Source organism: Lissotriton helveticus, chromosome 7 (genome assembly GCF_964261635.1).
Source record: "Lissotriton helveticus chromosome 7, aLisHel1.1, whole genome shotgun sequence".
Classification (NCBI taxonomy): Eukaryota; Metazoa; Chordata; class Amphibia; order Caudata; family Salamandridae; genus Lissotriton; species Lissotriton helveticus.
This window is the reverse complement of record NC_136068.1, coordinates 393,851,642-393,872,698: the sequence shown is the minus strand read 5'-3', so window position 1 is coordinate 393,872,698 and position 21,057 is coordinate 393,851,642. Positions and strand designations below refer to the sequence as shown.

The following is a 21,057-nucleotide window of genomic DNA, read 5'->3' as shown; positions in this document are numbered from 1 at the left end:
GAGTAGGGGCATCCCCACAATGTTTACGATGCAACAGGGAGGAGGGGACATTTTTGCACACTATATGGAGTTGCATGGCCCTAGAGCCCTTTTGACGTAAAATGTCTTCTTGCCTCCAAGAGGTGCTGTCGTGGGACATGCCACACGATCCCAGTTTGTTTTTACTCCATAGCACGGAAGGTATTGGTGGGAACCACTATAAACAGCATCTTCTCTTTCTCGTCCTCACAACTGCCAAATGGGACATAGCTCAACTATGGAAAGGCACTTCGCCGCCGACACTGGGAAAGTGGCATAGAGAACTAGACAAGTGTATGGGCGCAGAAATGGCGGTATTCCAGGCGAGGAGCTGTCCTCAAAAACATAGGAAAATCCGGTCCCGTTGGGCAGCTTACCGGGGCATAGATCTTCCTCCTTTACCATCACAATCCCCGTAAAAGTAGGTTCGCGGGAGGGTTGCAGCTTTTAAGATATGTTGTACTGTCTGTTTATTTGGGTGTGTGGGGAAACTGTTCTTGGTCTCTCAATATGGGTGGGGTGTACTGTTTATCGCAATTTTATGTTATATATACAAATTGTACCCTTTGATATCCACACATTTGGCGAATTCTTAATTATATATCCGTGTGTGGATTTTGTTGGGCCTTCGCCCTCATGGTACTATCAAAATCTAATAAAATATGTTTCTCTCACATTACCATAGCTGAGGAATAGGACAATAGGCTGATTAAAGGCCAGGGTCAGCACCTGAGCAGTGATCCGGAGACATCTCAGGCAAGGCCGCCTTAAAAGCAGAATCAGGATATAGTCATGGCATCTGGTGGCTAGACCTATACGTCTCCAAGCTTCTCTGCTGGATCTGGATCTCAGGTAGGACATGCTAGAGACTGAAGACCTTTATCATCCCAGGACTTCCAAATGGACCTAGTATGTGGCGAGCAGACTCTACAAGCCTTTGGATAAGGGTTCTGAGGCTACCAGAATGCCCTCATCCCTCTTGGAAGGGGAGGGTGGGGAAAGCTAGAAATTGATGGCAAGATGGTGACTTTTCACTCTAAACTTATTAAAGACCTGGACACGCGTCTGGATATTACTGCACCCCTAATAAAAAATCCTTGATATCACACAGCAAGTTTAGGCCAGTGATAACCTAATTTCACCACAAATCTTCTCTGGGTGGATGCAGGGGTATGATTTGCTACCTGGACAATACTAAATGAGTCGACCACGGAATGGCGTTGCTCCTTACCAATTAAAGTGGACCCCAGCTGGGGGAGGCTGTAACCTTGGAGGCGGGTCTGGTCATCAACAAGGGACTTCTTAGAGTACCAGCAAGTTAATCACAGCATTCCCATTGCTAGGCAAAGCTTAATTATTAATCAGTAAAGTGCTCAGCCACTTTTTACAGGATCTGGGTGAGGCAGCAGATGCTTAATTGGCCATCAGAATGTCCAAGGCTCCTAAAGAAGCCAAGGTTTCAAGCAGGCCAATATCAAGAAACTGTCTAAGTTCAGTGGGCTCTTCTGCTGCAGGAGCAGCAGAAAAATCTGTGAGTTATCAGAGAAGCAGCTAACTCCCTTGGAGGAACCTTATGTGAGAATTATCCTTATTACCACTATCTAGAACTATGGGAAGAATGGCAAATTTCTGTCTGGCCTGATGAGTGCTTACGAGGGATATCTGGGTGTGACAGATTGAAAAAGGCTTCCAAACAGAACTCCCCTAAATCAATGACTATGACCGCACTTGTTAAACTTTTCCCAGGAGCAGGGCGACATACGAGACACAGAAGTCGCAGTGCTGAAGGCCATAGGAGCAATTCATTCTGCCCTGAAACTAAAAAGTTTTCTGAGCAATTATTTTCTTGTGAAAAACAGGAGACATATTTTTGTCTGATAATCTACTTCTGGGAGTTCAAAGAGCCGTTCAGAGTCCCCATCATATTCCCACCAGCTATTTTCTGCAATTTCTGTGGCAGGGTCAAATTGCCTAGTACAGCGCTTCCTAAACTTTTTAGAACCACGACTGACTTTTCAGCATGATAAACTTTTGCGACCCGCCTAGCTTTTATAGACATGAGGCGGGCGACTTTTTTCTGCAACTAAAGCATCGTGTAGTAGCACACTGTCATTTAATACAGTCAATTTTTCCTTGAAATTGCCACTAAATCTGCACAGACATACAGTTTTACTGATAATAATGTTGCACACAAATGACATGTGGAAATCAGGTTTCAGTGAATATTTATCATTTGCACATCACCAAGAAAAAGTGTCTTGCTTTGTTTTGAACCTATTAAAATCTTTGTTTCAACAACATTTCAAAATTACAAAAAATGTGCTTCATTTTTTTGCTTTCTGAACTGCTGAATAAATACAGTTAGTTTACATGTATTTACATTTTGTTGTGCTACACAAAATGACATCCTTCATCTTTCCCTTTCACACACTGTACTCCAGCAAGATTGTAATATAATTCACTTGACTTTTGTTTCTAACTGCAAAGTGAGTGGAGTTTTTTTTTTAAACCATCCCCATGTTAAAAAAACATAAGCAGCATTTTTGTCAGAAGCCCTAGCCGGACAGTTGGCCTCCATCTCTGTAGCTCAGCAAATGTGACAAGATAAATACAGAAATTAAAGCCATTTTTATGTATTGTATAAACGTCCATGACCCACCAAAATTCAGCCCACTACAGACCCACAGTTTGAGAATCACTGGTCCAATACAAGTTTCTACCATGCACTCTGCCATCAGCACTATAGAGTTTTATTGAGCTTCTTAGCACAGTAGAGTAGTTTCGCAGTCAGGGGCCTGAAGCTGATAGTATAAACAGAAAACATGCTCCCGGTGGATCTGTCCCCCCCCCGCACCCCCCAACCAAGTCCACCTGGAGGCACACCTGAGAAGTGCATTTGACCTTGCCCAAGTCTAGCATTCATCATCAACAGTGGGGAACCGAATGGAACCTGGTACCGTCACCTTCCACCTCTGTCCATCACCCTCCTGAGTAGGATAGGATACAATTTTCTCAAGAAAGCTAACCATATTAGTGAGAAGAAAATAAGTTACTTACCTGGAACTGTAGTTCTCCAGTAATGGTATCTTTCATAGATTCATATGCTTGAATCATTCCCCGTCGATCTGGGTGTCTCACAGTACCATAGAAAGCAAAAGTGAAGAAATCTACATAGAGGTTAATATTAAAGACATTCACTTTATTAGCTAATAATAGGGCAAGTAGAAAGGTCTATGGGAAAACTGTATGTTTAAAGGCTGTCACAAAGGAAAATATACAGAACATATGCAAGGTACCTCTAGACCAAGTACCTGTGCTGCTCTCTGCTTCTTCACTGGCAACACGCATCAAGGCATCCAACACCAGTGCATTATCTAGCCATGTATACCACTCCTCCAACTCTTGTAGGAAACTAGAAGGGCCTGTTGTATCTGATACTTTCCTTGTTGCAAGCTTGCATAATCGCTCAATAAACCCAGAAATGTTTAAGAGAGTGGCTGCAGAAGAAAAATAAATATAGAATTTACACACAAAAAACACCAGAAATGTACTATTTTTTTTTTTCATCAAGCAAGTGGAATGTATTATCACACAAAGGAACACAATAATAAAGAGGAATAGCTCTGATTTCAGATAAGAAAGTAGATACATACATTTTCTGCTCACCTAAAGAAGCAGTTTGGTGTATGTCTGTGCATGGTCTATTACTCTCTGATATTTCATTAGACGACCATTGTAATGGAAGAGGTTAACTACCACAAAGAAAAGTTCTAGATTTCTGAGGTGGATAGAATCACACAAGAAGTCAGGTCATCAGACTGGAAACACGACAAAGGGTTAAAACAGAAGGACCTTCTCATCATTGTCAGGATCTGGAACAGCATCAAAATAAACATCAAAACTGCCTTAACTCTATGGCAGGACCGGAGGCTCTGATTATGCTTTTTGCTTTTTCGCTTTAATATAATCAAAAAAACACAGCAGCCAGAAAAAGCACCAAACAACTTTTCTTTCCCAGTTCCAGGGAAAAACAGTTCTAAATCACAACACTCCAAGCATGAAAAACTACAAAGTCCATGACATCACGGGCGCAGATCAGCCGGAGTCCTTCCACAGTGACCCTGAAGGCTAGATAGACACTCCAACTCTACTGCTCCTCCTTCTTCTTCGCTAGTCAGCCAGATGAGTCGGGTTTTTTCACTTCTCCTTTGAGGGGCTGTTAATTCTGCTCACGCGGACCCGGATGAGATTGTTCATCTGCGCTCCGCTTCCTGGGCACCGGGAGACAAGGTGGCGAAGTTCGTGGCTGGTCGCCTTCGCAAGCCGCTCGGCCAACCTTGGAACATAAGGTGGCCTTCACCCCGGAGTTAGATTCGAATATGGCGACGTTCCTCTGCAAGTTTATGAAGGACCCCAGGAAGGGGATAGATCGGTCCTGGCGGTCCGGTCAGGACAAGTTGCTGGACGTCGTCGGGCCACTTACTAAGATTCTGGACACGGCCAAGGAGGCCAAGGAGACAGGTTCCATTATTTCACCGGAGGTTCTGTCGAATTGGGCCCAGCGGGCGGTCGTTTTTGTGGGGAATGCGAATTGCGCAATCTCCACAGAACACCGTCGCTCTCTTTTGATGAAGCTAGACCCGAAGCTTGGTGATCTGGCTTCAGCGGAGGCGGTGCCCGTGGCGGAGGTAGGCCTTTTTGGGGATCCCTTCGTCAAGGAATTAGGCAAGTTTGTGTCCACCTTTACGTCTCTGGACAAAGTGCAGTCTAATATAAAGAGGGTGTTCCAGAGTTGTTTTTCCCAAAGGGGCGGGGCATGGGAGGGGCCGCTCACCTGGCCGGGGAGGCCACCAGCAGCTACACCCCAACAAGGGGCAAGACTCCGGTCGAGGACAATATAATTCCTCAGCCAATTATACAGCATTTTACCCCACCCGTGGACAACGTTTCAGAGGCTGAGGAGGCTGAGGAGCCAATTCCGGTGGTGGCAACAACGGTAAGTCTCCTTCAGGCCGCACATCTGCGTATTGCAGACAGTATGCGGGTTCACATCGAGTTCTACGACACTGCGCGTCAACCAGTACCCCCGCATCGCATCGTGTTTTCAGAGGAAGATGTGCGGTTGGTCGACGAGGAGGGGTCAGATCTGCTTCACAAAGGGGCCATTTGTTGTTCAGAGTTACATCCTCATGGGTTCCTAAGCAATCTTTTCCTGGTGGACAAGCCAGATGGGGGACGCCGTCCGGTGAGCAACCTGAAGGAGTTCAATGGGTGGTTGGTCTACAGACACTTCAAGATGGAGGGGATCCATCTGCTCAGGGACGCCCTTCTTCCAGGCAACTGGTTGGTCCGTCTGGATTTGAAAGATGCTTATCTGGTCGTCCCCATTCATCCCACGCATCGCAGTTTCCTTCAGTTCCATTGGCGGGACCAGGTCTTCGAGTTTGCCGCTCTTCCGTTTGGCCTGGCCTCCGCCCCATGGTGTTTCAACAAGGTTCTCCACCCGGTGAAAGAGTTTTTGCGGGGTCAAGGCATACGTCTCATAGTCTATCTCGACAACATGTTATTGATGGCTCAGTGCCCGTCGAGGTTACACCTTCAGCTGCAGCAGACTATCTCTCTTCTCCAGGATCTGAGTTTCGTGGTCAATGGCCAAAAATCTGTCCTGTGTCCAACCCAGTCTCTAATTTTTCTCGGTTTCGTCATAGACTCAGTGAAAGCCACGTTGAGTCTGCAGGCTCGCAAGATGGCAAAGATTTGTCACGAGTTGCGTCAAACCATTGCCAAACCTCTGACTTCTCTCAGGCAGATTGCCCGGCTGGTAGGGCTTCTTTCGTCCTCCATTCAGGCGATCTTCCCGGGTCCCCTGCATTACAGGGCAATGCAGCGCCTGAAGGGTTATCACCTTCGGCGGGGTCTCTCCTACGATCAGTCGGTGCCTCTATCAGTGGAGGCCAAGGAGGAGATGTCTTGGTGGTTGACTCACATGGAGGCCTAGAACAGCCGAGCGATTTTCGGCTCAGTTCCCGACCTGGTCATAGAGTCCGACGCCAGCAGAGCGGGCTGTGGCGCCCGTTGTGGAGATTTCTCCACAGGCGGCGCGTGGTCGTTAGAAGAACAGTCTCTTCATATCAATTACCTGGAGCTCCTGTTGGGGTACTTCGCGGTTCGGTGTTGGACCAGGGACCGAGTGTCGTCGTGTGTCCTTCTGAAGATGGACAACGTCTCGGCGGTCCGTTATGTCAATCATCTGGGGGGCACGCACTCTCGAGCACTAGCGAATCTGGCGAAGGAGTTTTAGAACTATTGCCTCTCACACCATATCTCTGTCATGGCGGAACACTTGCCGGGGCAAGCAAACCAGGTAGCAGATTGGCACTCTCGTCACCTGAGGGACTCAAGTCTGTGGAAACTGGACAGGCAGGTGTTCCAGTGGTTGGCCAATGTGTGGGGTCCTTTCTCGTGGATCTGTTTGCGTCCCGCCTGGACTACCAGGTTCCCCGGTTTTTCAGTTGGAGGCTGGTTGCGTTCCCGCCGTTTCCGATGATTGTGCGTGCAGCAGCCCAGGTGCGCCGGCAGAGGGCGTATGTGGTGATGGTGACGCCGTTTTGGAGAGCTCAAGTGTGGTTTCCAGTTCTTCTGGAACTTTCCTGGGATTCTCCAATCCTACTTCCCCACTTTCCTCAGATTCTTCTGAATCCGAGCGGGGATCGCCATCAGTTGGTGCTGCAAGGGTTTCTCCGCCTCATGGCATGGCGGCTTTCCGGTGACGTTTGTCGCTCCCGGGCCTTTTGGGATCGGCTGAGGTCCTTTCGTCCAAGGCCTGGGCGGATACCACTTCCAAGAGATACCGCTCAGCATGGTCTAAGCGGGTTCGTTGGTGTCTTCGACGGGGTCTGGATTCCGTGGTCGCTGGTGTCGTTCCCGTCTTGAATTACCTGGCAGAGTTGGTTACGAACGGAATGGCGTATTGCTCAGTCAATGCCGTGCGGTCGGCTATCTCAGCAGCACATTGTCCGGTGGATGGGGCCCCGATTGGCGCGCATCCTTTTGTGTGCAGGCTTTTACGGGGTGTCCGGTTGTCTTTACCGCCGGAACCACGTTATTCTTTGCTATGGGATGTTAACGTGGTGCTGAATCTTTTCCTGTCTTGGCAGGCAAACAAATACCTATCACTTAAGGAGCTGTCAGCTAAGTTGGCTATGCTCTTGTGTCTCGTCTCTTGCCGGAGGGTTTCAGATGTACACGCGTTGGATATCTCTGCATGGGGTTTTTCCCCGGATGGGTTGACTTTTACGTTGGACGATGAACTAAATCCTTTTCTCGAACAATTTCATATCCAGCCTTCTCAGACATTCCTAAGTTGTGTGTAGTGCAGTGCCTAAAGGCCTATGAGGATATGACGCAAGACCTTCGCCCTCCGGGCGATAGACAACTCTTGATTGCCCTGCGGAAGCCTCATAAAGCCGTGACCTCACCCACTATGGATAGGTGGGTACGATGGGCCATGCAGGAGGCGGGCATTGATACAAAGCAGTTTGGTGCACATTCGAACAGAAAGGCCATGGCTTCTAAAGCTTTCGCTCTTGGGGCGCGTCTGGAGGATTTGATGAGAGCAGCGGACTGGTCCTCAGATTCCACTTTTAAACGGTTTTATTTCAAACCGGTGGTGGATGTGGCGCATTTGGTGGTAAGTAAGCTTTAAACTAGAATAATCGGAGCCTCTGGTCCTGCCATAGAATCGAAATTTGCCTAGCTATAGTGACGGTAAGTTTCAATTCTATTAAGGACACGGAGGCGAGGATTATACCTCCCGCGGCACTTTGGTGCGAACCCTCCCGCATTTGAGTAAGTAATCTCTTTCTGATCATTTCTGGATGACAGTGTGGCGTTATTCTTCTGGTAATGTGGTTTTCTTGCTTTGCTGTCATCACGCAGTTCTGTAAGTTTTGACGCCTTTTTTCCTGTTCCAGGGAATACTGGTGTGAAGCAAGACCAATGAGGTTGTCGGTAGCAGGTCGAAGAAATAGGTGGAGCAGTAGAGTTGGAGCGTCTATCTGGCCTTCAGGGACACTGTGGAAGGACTCCGGCAGATCTGCGCCCGTGATGTCATGGACTTTGTCGTTTTTCATGCTTGGAATGTTGTGATTTAGAACTGTTTTTCCCTGGATCTGGGAAAGAAAAGTTGTTTGGTGCTTTTTCTGGCTGCTGTGTTTTTTGATTATATTAAAGCAAAGAAGGAAAAAGCATAAATCTCGCCTCCGTGTCCTTAATAGAATTGAAACTTACCGTCACTATAGCTAGGCAAATTTCGATTCTTCTCAGATACAGAAAGAAACAAATGTCCCACCACTTTAGATTTCACCATATAACCTACACAGTTCTATGATGGTACAACGCATGCCTGAACAAAGCATGCCTGTACCACAATGGTCTCTACAATGACCGTCTCTTTACCACGCGTGCCTTTAAGACGCGTGCCTTTACCACTTGTGCCTTTACCATGCAATTTCGTGGTAAAGACATGATTGTTAAAGGAACATGCGTGCTAAAGATTCTACCCTTGCCCCCTGCATGTAAACTGTCCCTTTTCCCTATGCCCTGAGCCCTAAAAATTATACTCACACCCCAACAACAACCCCCACCAGCCCCCCCGCCCTGAAAATAGTCACCTATATCCCTAAACTACCTCAACCCTCCCCCCGTCCTAAGGTCTAAAACTGCCCCCTGCCCTGTAAACTGTCCCTTTTCCCCCACCATTAGCCCTAAAAACTGCCCCCACCCTAAAAACTACACTGACCCCGACTGCAGCCCCCCCAGCCTGAGCCATAAAAAATGTCCCCTATAACTACCCCGACCCCAGCACCCCCGCCCTGAGCCACAGAACTGCTCTCTGCCCTACAAACCCAACCCCCTCCTGAGTCGTAAAACCTACCCCCCCACCCAAGACCTGGCCCCAGCCCCACTTACCTCATAACGTCCTCGCCCGAATCCCGGTCGTCCTTCCTCTAGCTTTCTTCCCTTCCACCCATCTGCTCGGCAACTAGACCACACATTGCCTGAACCACGCGTATGTGCTGTTAAGGCATATGCACGGTTAAGGCAAGAGTGGTTATGCTTGCGTTGGTTGGACATGCATTGTTCCGTCCGTTTCCCCACCCACACAATAGGACTCTGCCTGTGAACAGCAGTCCTCCGTGTAAATGACGCTGAATCATATCTCGGGCCCATGCCTTGTTCAGCACTCCATTGCTCTCCAACTAGATTTACAAGGTACAAATTCTTACCCAAACACACACTTGCAAAACCTCGATCTGTCAGACCCCACAAAGGCTTCAAAAAGGAATGGTAACTTACTAGTTAAGGTTCTCCATAACAAAGAACACTCACTTTCCAAAATACATTTGAACAAAAAACTTTGTAAAAAGGTAATACTTTTTTGAAGTGAAAATTAAATTCAAGTAAAATTAACTTCTGATTTATTGAACCACCAGGCAGAAAATCATTTAATTCTTAATTTTAAAGGGGAAATATAGCAAATGTTGATGCTGTTGCTTTAAGGTGGCCAAAGGGCACCAACATCTAGGAGAACAGTGTAATTTCATGACGCTCACTTTTTTGACTAACCTCACTGCTACTTTTATGATTTGGCAAGGAGAGGAAGAAGATGGTAATCTTGAATTTAAGGATAATAACCACAAGGGATCCCTAGGATTACAATTAAGGCAAATTGTACTTGTAAAACCTATTTGCATCTTATATTGTGGGTCAGCAGCTATCGAAAGGCCATAGGCAACAGTGTAAGTGCTAGTGAAGCACATAGTCATTGTATGCCTCTACCATTGGGCAAGCAGCAGAAAGGCTTAATTGTGCCCTCCAAGCTCTCACCCTGCAAAGGAGAGAAGACAACAAGAAATCTACCAGGATCATTGAGGGGTCTGAGAATTCGGAGAAGGCTTGCATATAGCAAGGGCAAAAGTAAAACTGACTTCATTCATCATGCAGATGTCTTTATAACACTTAAGTATGGAATTTTAACTGATATGCAGAACTCACGCTTAAAGAGCTCTACTAAGACCACTCAAGCAGATATACTTTATGCCACCAAGGAGGAGGGTCCGCCAACCTCAGAGGAAGTTCAAATTGCCTTCAATGTCTCAGAGGAATCATACACCCACAGGTGACAAGGCACTTCGCTCACCCAGTCAGACAGCGCAAAGAAAAAATGAGCCTACGATACAAGAGTGAGGAGGGCCCAATGAATGCCCAGAAATTAGGTCAGAGGTCAACATTGGAGGATATGTTGAATCACAAGAACTTTATTCACTTGAGGGTGTCAGTAAGTTTCCATCATCAAAGATCAAGGTATATGTGCTGGCCTGACTGCTTAAAGCTCCTGACAAAGTTACAAAAGGACCTAATGGTAGAATGTCACAGATCTTACATAAAGGGCATTGTGACCTACCCCGCCGACACTGATCCCAAAACTTGACATTTATGGGGATGGTTTTGAGGGACTACATGAAGGAATGACAGGTCATGAAAGGCAGTCAATGAAAATCCTTAAGACTTGGTGGGCCACAGGAGGGGGAAGTGGAGATTTTTCAAATGAATGGGCTAGCACCGATCAAACATTCCTAATAGGATATTCAGTAGAGGCTAATCCCAGATTCCTGTGTACAACTGTAAGGAAGGCCAAGGTAGTTTGTTCACATATGGAGGGTTGTGATTCTGATGCATGGCTCCAATACACAGTTATGCATTTCCAAACAGAGTTTTTCTTGTTTTAGGAGGAAAATGCAGACTAAAGCAATAACATCTATGTAAATAATTTGCCTAACAACTTTTCACCCCACAGATTTTCGGAGCAAAACCTTTCTGAAGGACTGGGAGTTTCAGTGTATCATATATCTAAGGGAGTTTAATGTGTGGCTCCTACACATGCATTTCAATATCAAGAGACCCAATTATCTTCTCAGAATCACTACAAGACGACCACCTATGGTCTGTTTGGACCGCAAGGATAAATACATTGCAGTCTGCATTTAGACTTTGACACATCACATAGTACTGCATTTTAGGTGGCAGGGTCAGAACTACAAGTGCACTACTCCCCATCTAAGCCTCTGGCCGGCTATGTGCAGCTTTACTGGGTTAGCCTAATAATGTCGAGCAGAATTTGCAATTTTACTATCCGTGTACATGGGCATAATGTTCTTGAAAGCCAAATGTAGTTCTTTAGGACTGTAGAAATGTTTTACTTCTTAGAAACTGTATGCTAATTAACAAAGCGATACACCAATGCCACTGATTGTCCACAAGACAGGCTAGCAATTACAGGGATACTAAGCATAAGCTGGAGGGAAACACACAATGTAGATGATTTCATACAAGTAAGCAGCCAGCACCCAGCATGGCCTCCACAAAAAAGGAGAACATGTTGTTGATTTCAGAATAAATATTAATAATCAATTCACATGAAGAAACAAGCAAAACCGGTTAACATTTCCAAATAACTTGCACTCTTTTTCATAGTTGTTTTGCATTTATGAAAGAGGAATTTCTACCATAAATGCTCTAAATAGTTAAATGGGGACAATATAGTTAGAGAGAGGAAACAACAGTGATTAGTAATAAATGCGCTTAAACACTGACTGACCACAACATACAAAATGGTACTCTTACTAGACTTACATTGCAAACATTGAAATTCAGTTATTTACCAATGATCACCTTTGTTCATAAAAGTTCAAAAACTAGAAACATAATCCAGGTCTGCAGATATCCATGGTCAACAACTCAGTGATTTCTCTAGCCCATCTCTAACCCATAAGTTACAGACAGAGGTAATGACAGACACCAATATCTGTTTACTGCCACTACGTTTTACTCTCTCTACTGGTCCTACAATACATGTATGCTACTCCTTTACTGAATCAGGGATTGATACGGTTCTATCTTCAAATGCCCCTTACTTACATGTGGAGGGATACAACTCACTGAGGCTGAAGGAAAACTGGGTGTTAGGATACCTCCAGCCCCAACTACCACTAGATAGATGTATAGGTACAGCATAAAAATGTACAATAGATCCATAAAGCAAAATCTGGGGTTGTGGGAATATGGTTACAAGCATGATGCTCTTGGCCAAAGCTTTCTCTATACCGGGAAGAAATTAATGACAATTAAATTTGAGGAGCTTGCCCTGAGACCATGGTACAACTTTTTCAATTCATTAAGATTTACAGTGCAATGACTGTGCACTTGTAAACCATAAAATGATTTTTAAAAAACTGCTACAGTAGCTGTTGATGACTTATAAAAGTTAGGCGTCCATTTGTAGTCTCGACTGTTGCACCAAATCGGCTACATCTTAAGGGTATGCGAAAGCAAGCCATTAATATTTTTACTTCAAAAGTTATATTCTCACAAAGGGTACAAGTTACTAATAACAAGAACACTCTTCAGTAAAAGCATCAGTCACACCTAATCCTTCATCTGCTCATTTACCTTGGTTTACTTCAGCTCTTGATGGGGCTAAATTCTTCTTCTGTTGCGCATTTTTGGCAAGTAATGTATTTTTGTCATCACTTTCTGTGTCAAATTCTGAAATAGTGACAGAAAGAATTCGGCAGAAATTTGCAAGCTGCTGTTGGTCAAAACTGGATACCAAATTGCTGAGATTGGGAATATCTTCCAGTTGTATCATTTCCTGTGAAGACAAAGAATTCAATGTAGCATTCTTACACACTACATTTCTCAACACAGAAATGTTTCCACTTAATTATGTACCAAGACCACTCCACTGAGTTTGTGTTGTCTCAGATGGAAATGATTATGTTACTTACCCTGTAAGCATCTGTTCTTGGCATGTAGAGCTGTAGATTCACATGCTTTGCATACTCCCGCCATCTAGTGTTGGGTCTGGATGTTTGCAAGTTGTTTTTCTTCGAAGAGGACTTTTCAGTCACGAGTAGAGAGATGTCCATGTGTACATAATGTGAATAATAAGAACTGCAACAGCCATAGGTGTCCGGGGAGGAGGGAGGGCGCATGTGAATCTATAGCTCTACATGGCTAGAACAGATGCTTACAGGGTAAATAAAATAATCCGTTCGAGTCATGTGTGCTGTAGATGCACATGCTTTGCATAGACTGTATAGCAGTATCCTCCAAAAGCGGTGGCTAACCAGAGGGTGTTGCAGTTGTTTGAAAGAGTGTTTTGAGCACTGCCTGTCCTTCATTAGCCTGTTGATTTGATTTGGAAATTTGTAGAGCGCACGAATGCCCAAGGGCGTCTTGGCGCTAAATCAATGTAGAAGACCAGAACTGTAGATGATATAATGCTCTAAGAGGAAAAAAGCCAGGTTTGTACAGCTTTCCTGAATGATAGTAGCGAGGAGTTATTTTTTATTGTAATAGGGAGAAGGTTCCAGGTCTTGGACGTCTGCAACAGGAAGCTTAATCCCCCCCCCCCCCCACACCACCTGACCTGCTTGAATTTTAGGGACCTGAATCAATTTTGCCTGCCCGGATCTCAGGCTCCTGGGAGGCTCATAACATTTCAGATGAGTTTTTAAAAAGTGTGGTCGTACAACGTGGAGGGCCTTATAGGCTAGGCAGACTGAGTTGAACCTTATCCTTTTCTCTATTGGTAGCCAGTGGAGGGCTCTTAGTCTGTGGGCAACCAGCTCAGATCTGGGGATGTCCAGCACCAACCTGGCAGCTGCATTATGTAGACGCTGGAGTTTTGTCAGATGTTGGATTTGTATCCCAGCATACAAGGCGTTGCCGTAATCTAACCTGGACAAGGCCAATGCCGTTACTAGTGTTTTGCATGATTCTTGGGGAATAAAAGGCAGTAGTCTTCTTATCATTTACAGAATGTACCACATAGTGGAAGACAGTTTATTTATCTGAGCGTTAAAGGATAATTTATTATCAAATATAACTCCCAGATTTCTGACTTTGCCCACTGAGGAGGGGCAGTTGCCTAAACTATCCAGCCACCATTTTGGCGACCAAAGGTTCATATCTGTCCCGAGCAGCAGAACTTCGGTTTTATCACTGTTTAGTTTTAGGCAGTTAAGCTGCATCCAATGGTTAACCTGTCTCATGCAGTTGTTGAATCAGTCTACTGTTTCCTCCAAGTTGTTTGAGACTGACACCACTATTTGGGTGTCAACTGCGTAGGAGACTGGTAGAAACCCACATTTTCCTATTATGGTTGCTAGAGGGGCGACATATATATTAAAAAGAGTAGGGCTCAAGGAGGACCCCTGAGGTACCCCACATGGTGAATTGAAGGGTTTGGATGTGGAGTCTCCTAGTTTCACTGTAAAAGTTCTATCAGTTAAATATGAGGATAGCAACTTGAGTGCAGTGTCATGAACTCCCAGTTCTGCTAGTCGGGTCAGGAGTATATTATGGTTTACAGTGTCAAAGGCCGCCGAAAGATCCAAAAGAATCAGGGCGGCCTTCCCTCCTGTATCCAATACGCTCCGGAGTTCCTCTACTGCCAGGATCAAAGTTGTCTCGGTTCCATGTTCCTCCCTGAATCCATACTGTGATTGGTACAGGAGTTTGCCGAGGCTAGAAATTTTGACATTTGATTATTCAGTGGTTTTTCAAACACCTTAGCTGGGAAAGGGATTCTCGAGATTGGTCTATAGCTCCCGAGTTCTTGGGGGTCCAGATTTGGTTTCTTTAGTAAAGGGAGAACTGATGCTGTTTTCCAGGCATCTGGGAAACAACTAGACTGTATTATCTTTGTAAAAACCAAATATCATTGTTCACTAAGTAGATCTGGGAACAAATTAATCACCTTGGATGGGCAGGGGTCCGTTAGGTCCCCGGACCTAATTGTCAACATCACCTGTCTGATCTGTTCCACTGATGGAGGTAAGAAGCATAACCCCAGATTGGGGTTTTCAGTGTACATGCCTTGTTTAGGATGTATATAAAGATGAGGGATATCAGATTTGTTGATAGTCTTGAAGGATTTATATACTGATTTGACTTTATCAACTAAGAACTTTCCCAGTGTATTACATAGTTCAACGCTGCCTTCCATCTGTTTTATTAGTGGTGAGATTTGCTAATTTTTTTACCGTGGCAAATAACTCCTTACTGGATATCTTGGTCTCATTTATTTTTCTAATAAAATAATTACTTTTTTCTTCTATTCGTTTTTTGTATGTGGCCAGTGTTCTGCCATATTCGTCTTTTGTCTGTTGCTTGTAGTGAGCCCTCCATTTTCTCTCTGCGTGCTTACTTTTGTGCCCTCAACTTTTCGGTTAACCAAGGTCTAAAGGATTTTTCCTCCTAGAGATAACACTTTTCAAGGGGGCTACAATTTTAACAGCGGATTTAATCCTGCTGGATACCTGATCAGCAGCTAAGTTGCTATCTAACTAGAGTTCAGGAATGGTCCTGAGTAGCTGTTCCTGTAGTCTAGGAGTGTCAATATTAGCCCCGTCCTGATAGGAGATGTACCTGGGCTCGGTTGCGGTGGCTGTTTTAACCTGCTCCACCTTTAGAGTGAATGTTATTACTTTGTGATCTGACCAGGGAACGGGCATTATTTCTATGATTTCGAGGTTTGTATTGGAGGTGAAAATCCCATCGACGTGCTAACACATCTACACGATAATGTTTTGTAAATGTGTGTGGTGTAGACCATGTAGCTGCCTTACATGTGCCAGCTATGGGAATGTTACCTAAAAAAGCCATAGATGCTCCTATTTTGCGAGTAGATTGTGCTCTAGGAGGTACTGTTAACATTCTTTTAGCTTTATTATAGCAAGTTTGATTCATTTGACAATCCATCTTAAAATGCCAGATTTTGAGATGGGCTTCCCTCTATGAGGTGGAACAAAAGCAACAAAAAGTGGTTTTGTTTTGCGAAAATCTTTTGTCCTATCAATGTAGTACAATAATGCTCTTTTGGCTTCAAGTGTGTGTACAGGTCTCTCTGCTAAGGAATCAGGTTGAGGAAAGAATACAGGTTACTCCACTGATTGGTTGATGTGAAAGGCAGAGACAACTGTTGGAAGAAATGTTGGATTTGTACAAAGAACAATACTATGTTTATGCAATTGAAAGAAGGGTTCTTCTAAGGTAAATGCATGTAACTCACTTACACATCTTTTGAAGTAATAGCTATTAAGGCAACTTTCCATAAAATAAATTGTAGTGAACAACGGTGGGCCCATAAGTCTTGTAAGAACAATGTTAAGGTTCCAGACAGGTGCAGGTGGTTCTCTGGGGGGTATTATTCTTTTATGGCAATCCATAAAAGCGTTGATCACATGTACTTTAAATAAAGATTAAAGTTGCCGGTTCTGAAGATATGCAGCTAGTGCTGAAAGGAGTAGACGAAAAGATGTGTAGGCTAAACCTGTGCGTTGTAGATGCAAAAGATAACAAATAATGTTTTGTATAGATGCATCTAGCGGATCAATTAAATTATTATTACAATATATGACAACTCTTTTCCACTTTGCTGCATAACATGCTCTAGTGGTAGGTCTTCTTGCCTATTTAAGAATTGTCATACAGTCTGGTGGTAGGTTTAGATAACCAAACTATGACTTCAGGAGCCAAATCACAAGGTTGAGGTCTTTGTGATTTGGATGTTTGATTTCGCCACGGTACTGTGTGAGACAATTTGATGTTATGTGAAGCTTCTGATGTGGAACCACTGACTGTTCCAACAGTGTGGGGAACCATGGTTCACAAGCCCATGAGGGAGCTACGAGGATAAGAGTGAGAGGTCTGCCTACGTTTCCGAACTAGCAATGGAAGGTGAGGGAGAGGCGGAAGATGTACCAAAATATCCTTGACCAATTCATCCATAGGGCATTGCCTTTGGATAGAGGGTGTGGCAACCTGGAGGCGAAGTCTGGGTATTCTGAGTTCTGTGCTGTGGCAAAGAGGTCTATTTGTGGAAATCCCCATTTTTGGAAGTACGGAAGGATAACTTGTGGGTGAAATTCCAATTAGTGTATTTGTTGTTTCTTCCTGCTGAGAAGATTGGCAAAAATGTTATCTGTGCCTGGAAGGTGCTCTACGAGTAGATGGATTTTGTGATGAATTGTCCAATGCCAAATGATCTGAGAGAGGTGTGACAGTTGTAGAGTGTGCCCCCCCCTTGTTTTTGTATATAGCACATTGTTGTCATATTGTTCAGAAGGATTAAGACAACTTTCTATACTAGGTGAGATAGAAAAGCTTTCAACGCTAGTTGAACTGCTTGCAGTTCTAAGTGGTTGATATGATAGTTCTGCTGTCTGGAGTTCCAAAAACCCTGAACTGTCAACTGTTGTAAGTGTGCTCACCACCCTGTGAGAGGTGCGTCTGTTGTGAGCACGACTTGTGGAATAGGGTTGATGGATTTTGTGTGTTCCACCACTGCAGAGAGCGATGAGTGTGGCTGTCTACCAACACTAGATCGGTCAGCTGACCCGGTGTTTGATTCCACTGACGTGCTAAGCATTCTTGTAGAGGGCCCACGTTTAGTCTTGCATGAGGGCCTATCGTGATGCATGATGCCATCATCCCTAGTAATTGCATGAATGTTTTTCCTGAGAAATACTGGTTAACTTAAAACTGTTGTAACAGTGTCTGTAAATTCTGAATCCTGGCTGGACTGGGATATGCTAGAGCCATGCGAGTGTTTATAATGGTTCTTAGATATGGTTGTGTCTGATTGGGTTGAAGAAGGGATTTCTGTATTGACTGTGAATTTCAACAGATGTAGAAGATTTAAGGTAATACGAGTGTGATGCACACATTTGAGACGTGAGTTGGCTTTTATGAGCCAATCGTCTAAGTATGGGAAGACATGTATTTGTTGTCGTCTCAGATCCGCCGCTACTACTGCTAGACACTTGGTGAACACTCTGGGTGCAGTTGTTACTCCAAACCGAAGTACTTTGAACTGACAATGATTTTTCCCTATCACAAATCAGAGGTATTTGCGATGTGCTGGGTGAATGGGCATATGAAAGTATGTGTCCTTTAAGTCTAGAGTTGGCATAAAGTTGCCTTATTGGAAAAGTGGAAGTACTTGCTGAAACTGGATCAGAACTTGAGCTTAAAGGAGCATGCTAACTATGTCACAGGAGCCTGTTTTAGAACAATTGGCCAGTTAAGGCGAATCTTCCCTATGCTGCCTGACAACCACCAGAAGACCCTTGTACAGGCACTGGTGATAAGCCGCCTAGACTACTGCAACGGCCTCCTCATATCAGCAAATGAGGAGGCGTTAAATCGTTTGCAGGTGGTCCAAAATACGGCGGCCAGACTAATTCTAAATGCTCCCGCAAGGACCCCGTCCAAACCTCTGTTAAGTCACCTTCACTGGCTGCCCATACGACAACGTGTTACATTTAAAATCTGCTGCTTAGTGCACAAATGCCTCTATGGGCAAGGCCCCAGATATTTGGCACAAAAATTTCAGATATACAAACCTGAACGTTTATTACGTTCCAGCAACCAATGTCTACTGGAAATTCCCACTATAAAAAAAGTCAGACAAGGTGGACGTGCCCTATCATTTATAGGCCCAACCATGTGGAACAAACTTCCATCTGACCTAAGACACAACGACAACCATCTATGTTTTAGGAAGGCCTTAAAAACTCTTCTGTTTCAGGTAGCATAACCCTCCCTGTGGTATTCCGCAGAGACAATATACTTCAGAATTCTTGCGAGCAAAGCGCGGAGATACCTCATGGGTCGATTCTAGCGCGATATAAGCAATTAAATAAGAGTGACTATGTGAAAGTGTTCTGACAATATGTATACGTTTAGCGGTCTAAGATTGGTCTTAACGACCTGTCTTTTTTGGGAATAAGGAAGTATAGTGAATAAACTCCTGTTCCTTGTTGTTGTAATGTTCTACAGATCCTTTTGTCAGAAGAGCTTGTACATCCAGTTTGAGTAGATGCTTGTGTTCTAAAGACAGTTTGTTAACACACGGCGGATGTTGGAAGGGTTGCTTGTTTGTTCCAAGCAGTAACCATGTTGAATAATATTCAACACACATTTGTCTGTTGTTATTGACTGCCAAATGGGTAGGAACTGATGTAGTCTCCCCCCTAAAGGTGATGAATTTTCATTAGTGTATTTGTTGTTTCTTCCTGCTGAGGAGATTGGCAAAAATTGTATCTGTGCCTGGAAGGTGCTCTGCGCGTAGATGGATTTTGTGATGAATTGTCCAATGCCAAATGATCTGAGAGAGGTGTGACAGTTGTAGAGTGTGCCCCCCCCCCCTTGTTTTTGTATATAGCACATTGTTGTCATATTGTTCAGAAGGATTAAGACAACTTTCTATACTAGGTGGGATAGAAAAGCTTTCAACGCTAGTTGAACTGCTTGCAGTTCTAAGTGGTTGATGTGATAGTTCTGCTGTCTGGAGTTCCAAAAACCCTGAACTGTCAACTGTTGTAAGTGTGCTCACCACCCTGTGAGAGGTGCATCTGTTGTGAGCACGACTTGTGGAATAGGGTTGATGAACGGCCACCCGTTTGATGGATTTATTTATTTTTTTCAAAAACCTTTATTGCACTTTCACATTTTACACAGCTATAGGCCTACAACCCAGGGGGCCGGCCGCGACATTATTAAAACAGGTATAAATCAACAGGAGAGTGTCGCCTATTGGCCGCTAAGCTTGGTGTTCGGCTAAGGTGCAACGTAATGAAGGTGCAGAAGTCGCAGCAGCATGCTGATCTAGTTCGGTTTTCTGTTTTTATAACATTAAACAAAATAACAATGAAGAAACCACATTTAGGTCGTCAGTAAACTAAGTATCTGACACCAACTGTGTCTGGTAGTGCACCCGTTGAGGAAAGCGGTGTCAACACTCCTATTAACGGCCAAGGCCGCGATGTCCATGCCTGTGTGTGGTCATGTGTACCTGGTCCTACTGGGGCGTTGCATTGTCTGTCCCATCTACTTCCTACCCGCCGATTCTCAATGCCACCCTCCCTGCCCGTGGCACCTCACTCCCCGCTCCCACTTCTAGGTTCCCTTAGTCCTCTTCCTCGTCATCATCTGATGTTAGTGTGTCTTCCTCCGGCAAGAGTTCACAAATCTCCCCCCTGTATACATTCCATGGGGTCCATATCTTGTTCCATTTCCTTGGACACGCCTGGCTTGCATACACTGCCCTTTCTGTAATCATCACCCTGTCCATATTCATGCACCATTGCGTTTTTGTTGGCACCTCTGCCGCGCCCCATTTTTGCGCTATGTCACGTTTTGCGATTATCATGCCCAGGGTAGCCCATTGCTGTCCGTGCCTGGACAAATCGTTGGGTCCCCATACATTTAGTAAGCATTTTCGTGGCTCCGGGACCAACGAGATCCCCACCGTCTGCGATATCGTGCGCATTATTCACCTCCAGTATTCTTGAATGTGTGGGCAATCCCATATCGTGTGGAAGAACGTGCCCTCTTCACCACATCCACCGAGACAGTATGGGTGCTGAGCACGGTGTATGAGGTGTAGCGTCGTTCTAGTATAGTACACCCTGTGGAGAATTTTTAATTGTACCAGTCGGAATTTAGCAGAGATGCCGACCTCCTTAGGCGACGCCAGTGCCGCATTCCAGTCATTCTCGTCCATAGCTTCTACGTCTCCCTCCCATTTGTCCTTCAGTGTATGCATGGGGTCTGGCAAGTTATTAAGTAACTTGCGGTAGACGAGGGACGTCGCCCGTTCCGGCATGAAGTCCGTAAGAAGGCGATCCTCAAGTGGAGAAGCCTCTGGGACCTCCGTCTCGGGGGGAATGGCCGTAAGTAGTGCGTGCCGAATCTGGACATACCGGAACAATTCTCGAGTTCCCAGTTCGTATTGCTCCCTCAGCTGCTCAAAGGGGACCCCCGTGCCTCTTTCCCATAAGTCTCCCACCGTAGATATCCCTATGGTATCCCAGTGTGAGAAACCTTTGCTATTTCGCAGGCCTCCCAGTGCCCGAGAGTCCCACAGTGAGGTGAGTTTGGTTAATCTTCCTTTCCATCCCAGGGCTG

The 21,057-nt window shown here is 44.9% G+C and overlaps 1 protein-coding gene across 2 annotated transcripts in view; it reads right to left on the bottom strand.

Annotated features, from left to right (window-relative positions):
* TRPC4AP (transient receptor potential cation channel subfamily C member 4 associated protein) overlaps positions 1 to 21,057 on the bottom strand; it is a 766,986-nt gene that overhangs the window by 569,911 nt on the left and 176,018 nt on the right. Inside the window, exons 7-8 of one of the 2 annotated variants that reach the window (XM_078652243.1) lie at positions 12,529 to 12,730; positions 3,330 to 3,515 (exon numbers count right to left, since the gene is read on the bottom strand). In XM_078652243.1, coding sequence (XP_078508369.1) covers positions 3,330 to 3,515; positions 12,529 to 12,730 — 388 coding nt within the window. Of the gene's footprint in view, positions 1 to 3,314; positions 3,516 to 12,528; positions 12,731 to 21,057 lie in introns of both variants that reach the window. The other variant, XM_078652242.1, reaches the window with a different exon arrangement.